Below are 12,186 nucleotides of genomic sequence, written 5' to 3'. Positions count from 1 at the left end.
GGATTGTATTAAACATTTATCGAAACTTAGCTGTTAACAACAAAATATTTTTATTCCCCCTCACTCCACTCCATTTTTTTAGTTCCATTTAAAACAAATTTCATATTTATATTATACATAAAAATTATATAAATATATATCAATTAAATAAATAATAAATGAAACTTGTTATACAAAAAAATAAACCCCCATCTAACTAGCTTTTTCATTTTAACTAGCTTCGTGGTTCTTCCTTGTCCACCGGTGGCCATAAAGGCGTCAGTTCACTCAGCGCCACGTCGTAGAGCAGGTTCTGGTACTCCTCCAAAAGGACTAAGGAAATGGTAAAACGGCAGATAAGCAATGAGGAAAGGATTCGGGAGACTGGGGTAAACTTACAGTGAGGATCGCTGATCCACTGGTCGAGCAGCGCCTGGCGGTTGTGAATCTGCTTGGTAATGAGAGCGCGCTTGAAGCGCAACACCTTGTCGTTCATGCTGGACCAGCTCTTGATCACGGAGGCGGGTGTGGACTTTAGTTTGCTCCGGAAGTCGGCTAACCTCGAGCAAACTTCGCCCTCTAGCAGGAACATGCCGAAGTAACTGAAACCACAAGATTGGCATGAGCACCGGGTTAAATCAATAATTTTTTGAGATACTTACCAACACGCCTTTTCGCTGAGCGGCATCTCCACTTCCCCGAGGGGCAAATCCCAGCCTGACTTGCCAAACGTGGCATCCACATGACAGTAGATCTTGCCAGACGATTTCTCGAATCTGGGAGCAGGATCCTCGCGCACCTCGCGTATGTTGCACAGCAAGGGAACATATAATAGAAGCCACTCCGGCTCAATGGCGGTGATGCCGCGGATGAACATCTTGGTAGAGTCGCCATTCTGCAGCTCGTATGCCTCCTGATAGATTACCCACTCGGGTGTTTTTTGACGCAGCACGGAGGAGACGTGCAGAAAAGCTGGCTCCTCCATGTCGGCACAATGGTACGCGTACTTCAATCGCCGCCGCTCCTCCTTGTCGGCGATATCTGTCAGAGGTACCTTTCTAGCCACCCGGTCGCCCATGCCGGCCAACAGAATCTGACGCAGGAACCGGGCCTGGGCATCTGTGGGAGGCTTAAGTTCGGGATCAACACCCAGCTCAACGTCACTCACATTCAGGTTGATCTCGTTGGTCAGCTGGACCCGCAATTTTCGCACCTCGCTCATCGCCTTCTGTCGCAATCCATTCGTAGCACAAAACTCCGACAAGCGGCCCTGCGATCCGGCGTACTCAGCAGCTCCCACAGCACGTAATAGGACCATGGGATCCCCAAGCAACTGATAGTTGCCGCTGGCCGCCCAGCTCTGCCGTTTGCGGTGAAACTTATTCGCGCCGGGCGCCACATCCTCGTCCCTTTGCACCCCCGTTTCGATAAGCACCTCCTGGACTGAAAGTGCGGCCACCAGGCAGACGGTGTAGGGCAGCAGGTCCTGCTGGTGGGACAGAGCCAGCATTTTTCCAAAGCGCGGCGCCACGGGAAAGCGGGAGATAACCTGACCCAACCGGGTAACGGCTGGTGGCAAATCTGTCTTCTCCGTCTTGGCGGCCTCCAGGGCACCTAGCACGATCAATCGCCGCTCGGCGGCTTGCAGTTGCACCTGATCTGGTGGTGAGGGAAATGGAAAGTGCACCACGCGATCGATGCCCATGCAGCGCATCTGCAGCATCAGGTCCTCCACTGGCTTTTTCTGGATATCCGGCTGGGAGAAGTCCTCGAAACAGTCGTTGTACACGGCACTCGAGTAGAGGCGATAGCAATGGCCGGCGCTGATGCGACCCGCTCGTCCAGCACGCTGGTCAGCCGAAGCCTTAGACGTGTAGGTTACCACGAAGGCACTCACACCCGTCAGTTTGTCGTAGAGACGAGTCTTCTGGCGACCGCAGTCCACAACATACTTGATGTGCGGGATGGTGAGGGATGTCTCTGCCACATTGGTGCTGACCACGCATAGCCGGCATCCATCGGGAACGGGCTGGAAGATGCGGTTTTGCTTCTCCGAGGAGAGGAGCGAGTAGAGTGGCAGGACCCAAAGGGGTTGCCTTTTACCTGATTCCATTCCCGACTCCCCCTCTAAGCCTAGTTCATCGTCGTTTTCCTCTTCCAGTCCCTCCTGGTCCTCATCCTCATCTGGCTGCTCGTGCATGTCTGCCTCCGTATCATCACCGGGGAGCTTGTAGTCGTCCAGGTTGATCTTGGGTAAAGCGATCTGCGCCAAGAACTTTTTCTTAGATTTGCGAATATTACGTATAACTCGCTTCATGTCAAACTCCAGCTCCTTAGGATCCTCCACAGTCGAATCCGCATCTTCCTTTGTTTCTTCCTTTTTGTCCTCCGATTCCTTACCATTTTTCGCCACATCCTTGGTTGGCGGTTGATACGGAAACGTGCGACGCAACTTGCGCACCAGTTGGTTGACCTCCTGCTGTCCCGTCACAAAAATTAGTATGCCGCCTTCCGGAAGCTTATTATGGATCTTTAAGGTCTTGCGGTAGGCCTCCGCCACATAGTCATCTGGTGTGCGCTTCTGGAAGTGAATGGTCACAGGAAACTGTCGAGCCTCCACTTTGAGCAACGGTGGTGGGATCTTAAACAAACGCGTATTCTCTGTAAAATCGGATACCCGCAAAGTGGCGGACATGATGATCAGCTTCAGCGGCTGCCCGCGTTTGTGACGCAAGGGCACGATTCTCGACAGAAGACCCACTAAGATGTCTGTGTACACGCTGCGCTCGTGCGCCTCGTCCAGGATGATCACCGAGTACTTACTGAGCAGGAAGTCAGTTTCGATCTCCTTAAGCAACACACCATCGGTCATGAATTTGATGCGCGTCGCAGGTGTTACGTTTCCCTCGAAGCGAATGAGGTAGGACACCTCGCTTTCCGGCAGGTTCATCTCGTGGGCCACCCGCTTGGACATGGCAATGGCAGCCACTCGCCGCGGCTCCGTCACTCCGATCATCTTGTGCTGTGCGTAGCCCGCTTCATACAGGAACTGCGGAAGCTGAGTAGTCTTTCCGGAGCCTGTCTCACCAGCCACGATTACAATGGGGTTCTCGTTTATGGTCTCCATCACCTGCTGCTCCTCCGCGAGGATGGGCAGTCTAAGACGGGCATCCTGAACTTCTGTTGTCCGATGTACGGGCACATAGACAGTCTGGTGGATACAGGCAGGTAGAGTAGGCTCCGGCTTCGGCGTTTTAATGGGTGGTTTAACAGTGATTGGCGGTGGAGCTATTGACACTGGAGTGGGTATGGCAATGGAAGCAGATTCAGCTGGAGACGTCTCATCGTCCTCATCAGAGGAGGCTGAATCTTCGTCATCTTCCTCCAAGCTAATTACATTCGGATTCTTTCGCTTGGCCTCCATTTCCTCCTCCTCTTCGACGAGAAGCTTGCGCTTGGAGCCCTTGATGGCATTCACACGGTGACCCGAAGCCGAGCTTTTTTCAGCTAGGACTTGAGCCTGCCTTTCTTTCTTCTTGGCGAGATACTCGTCCAGAGTGGGTAGACGCTTCAATCCCACGGTTTGCACTTGGCTAATGGAAGTGTACTGCTGCAGCTCCGCCTCCGGAATTTGAACAGCAGCCAGGTCACCCAACAGCTGGGCGCGCTAAATATGTCAAGATTACAATTAATTGACAGTTTTATATTAAAACCGAATAAAAACATACACCCTCTTTCTTTTTCTTCTTGTCCACAATCGCCTGAAGGTGCTTGCGCTGCTTTTTGGAAAGGATCTTCACGTGCTGCACCTTGTCCACCTTGATCTTGGTGGCCCGCTTCTCGGAGGGCAGCACCAGAGCGTTGGCCTCATCGTAGCCCACCTGACTGCCGCCGGCCACAGCATCCACATCGATCTGAATCTGTAGAGTATTGAATTTGGAAAGGGTAAGAAAGCGGATCCAAACGGTTTTGTCCTACGGATTACCCACCTTCTTCACGGCCGAGTTGTCTACAATTGTTTGCGGATTCTGCCGCGCTTTGGCATTGTGCACCTTCTTGCCCATGGCTACTTTACTTTACCAAATGTGTTAATAAAATAAAGTAATTGTATTAACTGAACCCAATAATATAAACATTGGTTTAAATCACACGTGCAGAGTACGCTTATCGATAACAGGCAATTACTACATTACTACTGCTTAAAAGTTGAGACAGTCTAAAATTCGATGTGAGGTGCTTATCAGTTAGTGGGAAACATAGTATTCACACTCGTTCCACAGCAGTGCGATCGAGCCGTCATCGCAATCGATTAATCGATTCATCGTAATTTTTTCAATATAAGTTCCTGTGACAAATAAGCGTGTAATAATTTCGGTCCGTTTGCTCCCCGCCCGTCGTTCCGGCTTGGCTCTTGTGCTCGAGTCCTGAACCCCTCCGTTCAGCTGAATTTAGCTACCTGCAATGGTGTCCAAGAACCAATTCCATCAGAACCGGACCATGCAGTCGCAGCAGCATCCGCCGCAAATGCAGCAACAGTTTCAGCAACAGCAGCAGCAGCAAAATCCGTATTCACAGCACCGCAACAGTCAGAGCAACAATAATATTAGTAGCAACCATAACCCCCGGGCAGCTGCGGCTCCCTACAAGAAACCCTGTAGGTCCTCCGGACCAGGAGGCAACGGGAACGGAAATGGAAATGGACATGGGAATGGTAACACTGCCAACGGCAACAGTAACAACCAGATGATGTTCTCCTCCAGCCAAATGCCCAGCGATCCCCTGTATATTGACTTTAACAGCCCGGCACCGGGAAGCAAACCAAACCAGGTGGACAGTCTCAAGAAGAAGCCTATGAAGGGCATCAAACAGCAGCAGCATCCCAGTCCAAACCAACAGCAGCAGTGCAAGATGAACAACCAGAACAGCAAGCATATGAACCAGCAGCAGCCCTTCAACCGCCAGGTGAACGGAGGCGATTGGCAGCGCTTTCCGGGCAATAATCCCAACCAGATTCGCGGTGGCTTTAATGGTTTCCAGCGCGGTCCCCCTCCGAACCGTCCTCCCCCACGCCACATGATGGGTCCGCCAATGGGTCCGATGGGACCCGGACCACGAGGTCCCGGACCGATGGGCCCTGGAGGACCTTACCCGCAGATGCCTTTCCAACCACCGATGCCCGGTATGCGCGGTCCCGGGCCCATGGGCATGGGTGGACCACCGCCGCCGCCACCACCGCATTTTATGCGGCGCAACGGACCCGGTCCAGGTCCCATGATGGGTGGCCCACCGCCCATGCATATGATGGGTCCACGGATGCCGCCGCGGGGTATGCCACCGGGCGGACCTTTTGGACCAATGAACATGAATGGCGGCCGGATCATGAAGCCCAATCCCAAGCTTATCAAGCAGGTGGTGAAGGGGAAGAGCAGCATAAAGACACTGAAGAACCTGATCAATCAGTATCCCATCGACAAGCCCTGGGTGACGGAGGAGATACGCAGCGAGCACGACAAGAAGGTGGATATCGAGAACAGATTGAAGGGCCACAAAGACGACGAGCTCTTTGCCCAGTACAAAGGCCAGCGAGACAAGTTCGTTGGTCTCTACGAGGCGGCGCGGGAGGAGTATCTCAAGCAGGAGGCAGCCAGTGTTAAGGCCAAGGTGAGCATATAGTGGAACCCCAACATCTCCTCCTACCCTTGGAACAGGTGTCCCATCCGCAGCATCTCTTCAGGGATGCACAGCGATTCCGGGCACAGTCTCGGTTCGATCTGGAATCGCTTTGCAGCCCCGATTTGATCCACAATCCCCCCACCCGTCCCTCTTTGTTGCGTTTGCCGGGCGGTAGGAAGAGAAAAGGGAGCAGAGAAAGTGGGAAAGTGAATCGCAACCTGATGCACTGCCTCCCATTGCCTGTAGTTCTGCAGTAGGCAGTTGTCACATCGATTTTCACCTTCGGTTACCTTGGCACTGATGTATATATCCGCAAAAGAGAAACCCACTGGCATATATTTCCAGCCATTTCAGTTCTTAGGAACTAAACAGAATTGTGTTTTTAAGTATTTAGAACTGCAACTGATAACGTACCGCATACGTGGCTGCCACCTTGTATTCAAATTAAAGAAAAGTAATAACAATTTGTACTGTTCAATCGTGGCAGGCAAAGTAGATTCATAAATGCACTCTTAGTAACTTAATTCCTTAACTGACTTGATACTTTTTGAACGAGCCTCAGTACTGATCAATCCTATGGCTGTTTCCATTTTGGTTGGCATTTGAAAAGCGAATTTCGTAAAGTCGAAACTGCCAGAATATCAATTAAGGCACTTAATTGGTAGGTATAGTCCATCTTCTGAATCTCATAGCAAACATAGCATACGAAATGATAATTTTGAGGTTTTAAGATAAGAAGTTGTACTATTCCTGTCCCCAGTTAAGTAATTGAAATTCGAGGGCGTAGTTATCTGGAAATAGCCAAGAGAAGTTCGCAGAATGCATTTGAATGCGAAAACAGATCTGAGAGCTCCTTTTACATACACTCAAAAAATTTGCTATTGAAAGCCGTTGGCAATTCTCGTATTTCTTTTGCAGGATGCCAAGTCAGACAAAGACAAAAACGCAATTTCAAATCAGAGCGCCGCCCCTAAGGCCGGAAGCGCTAAAGATGCAACAATTCCAAATCCCTAGGCAGCCAATGCAACCGAAAACCGAATACCGAAACAATTGAATCAATCGAATCGAACCGAACCGAATCCAGAACAGGTCGGTCGACTCGCAGAACTAAATGTAAACTTAAACGTAAACGTAAACGTAAAACGAAAGAGCAATTCAAAACTAAAACTAAAACTATACCTAAAGCTAAAACTAAAACTAAAACTAAAAGTAGCAGCGAGCAACAGCGAGTCTGACAATTGAAAGACGTATAGAAACTTAAAAGCCCGACTCTATATGGAATATATACAGCTTTTGTCACACGTTGCTTTTGCGACTGAGAACTGAGCTTAGAACGATAATATTGCAACAAAATACAAACCCAGCGATAATAATGTGGGCGAATCAACTCTAGTACTAGCGATAAAGATATAGATTACGAGAACGAATAACGCATAATGCATAACGTCACTTGTCTAACGTAACGTAAAGTAGAGTATTGAAATGTAACCGTAACGTAGCGTAACAGTTTCCTTATTCGAAAACAATTTGTTGTTCAATTCTAAGTTACTGCAGCAAATTCAATTCAATTATCTGTACACATTATCTGACACGCCCTTAGCTATATAGTTATGCATATATATATGTATATATATATATATATTGAGATATATATAAATTAATTTCCTATTCGCTGCCCGAGTGCTTGGACGCGACAATATTGGAACAGAGAGGCCGGATCCTAAGCACTCTGGCATTAAACACTCTGCCAGCCTTGGATAACGCCACTTGATTGTATTTTTAAATTAATTCTTAAAAACTACGAATTAAGATCACTCTGTGAACGTGTTCTCGATGGTGTGCATCTACGGATTTGTTTTTGTGTTCTTTTACCCGACCTCAAACCCCAAAATCCCCGTCCCTAACAACCTGTACCCTGAACCCTGAAGCCAAGTCCACTGTTCTCTGCACCCATAGTAGATTAATCACGCTCCTGATCTTGATGACTTGATCAACCTGACAAGTAACCTCAAAGCAGCCACACTTGGCGGAGAAGTAGAGCCCAGGGGGCCCACTGTACAAACTCTAGTATATCCTCTAGTAATATCCAAAACAGTTAACATGGTCAAGCCCATGGTCGAGAGTAAACATTTCTGCCTTGCAAGTTGGAACTAGGCAACTAAGCATACCCTTATTTAACCTGGTTAAACTAGACATTCAATTCAGACTTGTTAATAGCGAAATAGACATCATAGACATAGCACCAATTTCAAACAAATCAGTTAACAGCAATCCCTCGATTGACAACAACTCTGCCGACCTCGAAATGAGAAGAATTGCAAGTAATTTGTAAGGCACAATTTATAATCCGCCTGGTTAGGATTCGTCCTCTCACCTCACTTATAGTGAACTTATAGTGGAATTATTATTATCAGTGTGGATAATGAGCAACATTGAACCCTCAGGTAGCTAAATAACTAAATGGCAAATAGGGAGACTAAATATTTTAGAATCTGGCCCTTTGACCCAGCTTGTCAGGTGCTCTTGGGTTCAATCGTTAGTTGCTGCTATATAAACATTTTCCCCATCCCCACAAGAATGAAGAATGCCGCAGAATAAAGAGAGATTTCCAACAAACACTAAAGCCATCGCGACTTCGAAACTTTTCCTGGGGGATCATTACACGCGGGCCTATGGTTACTTTTCCCAGCCACTTAGCCCACAAGTTTGGCCAACAATCCATCTAATAGCGCAATCACTGCTAATCGCCGGAGTATAAAGGCAAACGGACTCATGGAGTTGCCTCAGAGGCAACCGGGATAATGGCGAACCACGAGCAACCAGAAACCAAACTGGAGACCCACAGTGCTGTGTACTACCACTGGCGCGTTTGGGAGCTCACTGGCCTGATGCGTCCTCCGGGCGTTTCCAGCCTGCGTTACGTGGTGTACTCCATAGCGGTCAACTTAATGGTCACCGTGCTGTTTCCCTTGAGCTTACTGGCCAGGCTGCTGTTCACCACCAATATGGCCGGGTTGTGCGAGAACCTGACCATCACCATCACGGATATTGTGGCCAATTTGAAGTTTGCGAATGTGTACATGGTGAGGAAGCAGCTGCACGAAATTCGCTCGCTCCTGCGGCTCATGGACGCCAGAGCCATGCTCGTGGGTGATCCCGAGGAGGTATCTGCCTTGCGGAGGGAAGTGAATATCGCACAGAGCACCTTTCGCACATTCGCTAGTATTTTCGTGTTTGGAACCACTCTGAGTTGCATCCGCGTGGTGGTTCGTCCGGATCGAGAGCTCCTGTATCCAGCATGGTTCGGCGTTGACTGGATGCACTCCACCGGAAACTATGTGCTCATCAATATCTACCAGCTCTTCGGCTTGGTAGTGCAGGCCATTCAGAACTGCGCCAGTGACTCCTATCCGCCTGCGTTTCTCTGCCTGCTCACGGGTCATATGCGTGCCTTGGAGCTGCGGGTGCGTCGGATTGGTTCTAGGCCGGAGAAGAGCTCCACAATAGCGCAGTCGTACGAAGTGTGGCGGGAGCATGTTTACCAGGAGCTGGTCGAGTGCATTCGCGATCTGATGCGGGTCCATCGACTGAGGGAGATCATTCAGCGCGTCCTTTCTGGCGCCTGCATGGCCCAGTTCGCCTGCTCCGCCGCCGTTCAGTGCACCGTCGCCATGCACTTCCTGTACATGGCGGATGAGCACGACCACACCGCCATGATCATCTCGATTGTCTTTTTCTTGGCCGTCACCTTGGAGGTGTTTGTAATCTGCTATTTTGGGGACAGGATGCGGACGCAGAGCGAGGCGCTGTGCGATGCATTCTACGACTGCAACTGGGTGGAGCAGCTGCCCAAGTTCAAGCGGGAACTAATCTTCACGCTAGCCAGGACTCAGCGGCCTTCCCTCATCTACGCGGGCAATTACATCGCCCTCTCGCTGGAGACCTTCGAGCAGGCAAGGCGCCATATATAATTGAATGTTCTTTGATTTGTTGAAATCTCTATGCACATGATTCCAGGTCATGAGGTTTACCTACTCGGTTTTCACACTCTTGCTGAGGGCCAAGTAAGACGATCATAATCTCGACCTTACAATACCAAATGCTGTTGTTATAGCAAAAAATATAACAAATATCTTACAAAATAAATGATCATTATTTTTATTTAAGTGGTTTATTCCTAACGTGTTCAAAAATAAAGTGAAAATCTGTAAAGATTCTTACGCAGAAGGGAATAGCTTGTTTCGATTCAGTCGCCGCTATCCGTCGTCTCCGCCGGAGTAGCGTCCGCTGCGGACTCTGGATCAGATGCAATGGTTGGAGCGGGTGGGTCGTCCTCCGTGACGTCTTTCTGCTTCTTCCACATCTTGGCGGCAGCCAGCAGCTTGAGGTTGGGTCGAGCCATTTCGTCCTCAGGAAAGATGTAGTCGAATACCTCCTCCCAACCCTCCTCGACGCCATCGTCGGAGACGATCTTCTGCCGCTTCTTGATGCGCCGCGGCATCTTGTCCATTACCTTTTGCAGCGCCTGCGCATCGGAAGCGTCGCGTTCAAAGTCGCGCCATGCCTCTAGCAGCAGAACACGCGACTCCTTGTCGCCCAGCTGACGCAACATCTCGTTGGCCCGCTCGTAGATTCTTCTTGCCAGCCGCACGTTCAGCTCCGCATCTGGCCCGCTGTCGCCGTGGCTGAGGCCCATCTCGAACTTGGCAAACGACATCCACACCTTCACATGCTGCGTGCGCTCGAGGAGGCGCTCGTACAGCTGTCTGGCTAGCTCCGTTTCGCCCAGAGCCACCTCGAAGTCGATGTATGCCTTCCACAGTAGCTCTGGCATGTCCAGGCGCGGCTGTTGCACCGCCAACTCGAAAATGGCTCTCGCACGCTCCGTGTCGCCCAACAGGTTCTCCAGCTCGGCGAACTTCATCCAGGTGACACAATTCTCCGGTCCAAATTCGAGGAACTTCTCGTACAGCAGGCGGCAGCGCTCGAACTCACGCAACTGAATCTCCAGATCAATGTAGCCCCTGAAGAGCTTATCTCTGGGACACATACCGATGGCCAAGCCCAGTGCTTTGCGTGCGCGCTGCAGCTCCTTGCAGCGGATCTCGAATTGGGCGTACAGCAGCCACAGCTTGCTAAAGGTAAACTGCTTATGAGGTATCAGTTCCAGACAGGTCTTGTAAATCTGGCGCGTGCGTTCCGCATCCTCCGCTTCGAGTTCCTCGTACAGGGCATAATTGATCCAAAGGTAAATGTAGCGTCGCCAGAAGTTCTTTTCATTGGCGGGCGGCACGTTGGAAATGGCCCGCTCGTACGTCTCACGGATCTGGTCCCGGTCGCCCTCCGCCTCAATCAAACGCAAATAGTCGAACCAGGCATCGTAGTTAGTTGGGTTGGCGGCCACCTCCTGCTCGTACTGGTACTTGCGCTTGGAAACGATCACATCCTCGATGCCCGCTCTGTCGCCGTACTTCTTCTCGTGTATCGTATAGGCCTTGAACAGCTCCTGTGTGCGATCTTTAGGTAGGTGATCTAACGCGTACTTGTAGATGACGCGCGCCCTGTCGTGCTCCTTCTGACCCTCCTCAAAACGTGCGAAGGCGATGAACAGACGCTCCTCGATGTACTCATCCCCAAAGAACTCCACAGCGCGCTCGAATACCCGCCGGGAGCCATGGATAAACCCATGGGACTCCTCGAAGCGGGCGAACTTTATCCAGTTCTTCACGTCCGGGTGCACATAGACAAATCGCTCGTAGACCTCCCGTGCCCGGTCGATCTCTTTGTAGCGCAGCTCGAAGTTGACGTAGGTCTGCCAGGCCTGCTCCTCCGGTTGCCACTCCATCCAGCGCTCGAACACCTGACGCGCTCCTGCCACATTCTCCAGCATCTCCTCCATGTAGGTGTACTTGTACCAGAACTGGTTGACTCGCGGCATGATGGTCACTGCCCGATCCCACAGGTTGCGGGCATGATTCACCTGCTTGTTCTTCATCTCCATCTCGGCGTATTTCAGCCAGAGGGTTACGTTCCTGTGCTCATTGTCCAAAGCCCGCTCCCAAATAGAGCGCGCCCGCTGGATCTCCTGCTGCTGCTCCTCCCACTGGGCGTATTTGATCCAATGGCTGACCACCATGCGGTTCTTGCGGAGATTGTCCTCAAAGGTCTTTCGCTTCCGCTGCTGATAGTCAGCCAACTCGGCGGGATCGGAGATCTTCTGCTTTGGCGGCGGCGGCAGAATCTCCAGATCTCGCTCCTTGGCCTCACGGAGCAGCTGCTCCGCCGTAATTTGCACCTCAGCCGGCGCTTTGTTCTTGACCTGGTGAAATTTTGGATTGGATAAGTTGCTTTTGTGCATTTCGGACGATGGCACTCACCTTGGCCACCTTGGGCATCTTCTGTGGCCGCTCCATAGCTGTGCAAATCGCGATCTCTTTCTTAGTAAACTATATATTAGATTGGTAAAAACAGTATAAATCGCAACAAAATAAATAATGCCACCGACAACGTCGTGCGATAACGATAAGCGTACTT

General features: G+C 50.4%; 4 protein-coding genes across 4 annotated transcripts; 2 read left to right on the top strand and 2 right to left on the bottom strand.

The window, feature by feature from the left end:
* Positions 1-89: 89 nt before the first annotated feature.
* LOC120455259 (probable ATP-dependent RNA helicase kurz) lies at positions 90-4,171 on the bottom strand. The gene is made up of 5 exons (XM_039641260.1): positions 3,969-4,171; positions 3,708-3,899; positions 642-3,646; positions 379-581; positions 90-312 (listed from the first exon to the last, which is right to left on the bottom strand). The coding sequence occupies exons 1-5, from the start codon at positions 4,041-4,043 to the stop codon at positions 215-217; spliced, it is 3,573 nt and encodes a 1,190-aa protein (XP_039497194.1). The 5' UTR covers positions 4,044-4,171; the 3' UTR covers positions 90-214.
* Positions 4,172-4,286: 115 nt separating this feature from the next.
* On the top strand, positions 4,287-6,887 carry LOC120455261 (DNA-binding protein K10). Its single transcript, XM_039641262.2, has 2 exons — positions 4,287-5,640; positions 6,571-6,887. Exons 1-2 carry the CDS (start codon positions 4,441-4,443, stop codon positions 6,664-6,666), a joined length of 1,296 nt encoding a protein of 431 aa, XP_039497196.1. The 5' UTR covers positions 4,287-4,440; the 3' UTR covers positions 6,667-6,887.
* Positions 6,888-6,904: 17 nt separating this feature from the next.
* LOC120455262 (odorant receptor 2a) lies at positions 6,905-9,805 on the top strand. Its single transcript, XM_039641263.2, has 2 exons — positions 6,905-9,605; positions 9,670-9,805. The coding sequence occupies exons 1-2, from the start codon at positions 8,454-8,456 to the stop codon at positions 9,718-9,720; spliced, it is 1,203 nt and encodes a 400-aa protein (XP_039497197.1). The 5' UTR covers positions 6,905-8,453; the 3' UTR covers positions 9,721-9,805.
* Positions 9,787-12,184, bottom strand: LOC120455260 (protein crooked neck). The gene is made up of 2 exons (XM_039641261.2): positions 12,030-12,184; positions 9,787-11,971 (listed from the first exon to the last, which is right to left on the bottom strand). The coding sequence occupies exons 1-2, from the start codon at positions 12,063-12,065 to the stop codon at positions 9,899-9,901; spliced, it is 2,109 nt and encodes a 702-aa protein (XP_039497195.1). The 5' UTR covers positions 12,066-12,184; the 3' UTR covers positions 9,787-9,898.
* Between the last annotated feature and the right edge of the window lie 2 nt (positions 12,185-12,186).

This window comes from Drosophila santomea, chromosome X (assembly GCF_016746245.2).
Source record: "Drosophila santomea strain STO CAGO 1482 chromosome X, Prin_Dsan_1.1, whole genome shotgun sequence".
NCBI classification, from domain to species: Eukaryota; Metazoa; Arthropoda; class Insecta; order Diptera; family Drosophilidae; genus Drosophila; species Drosophila santomea.
This window is presented reverse-complemented; position numbering and strand designations above follow the sequence as displayed.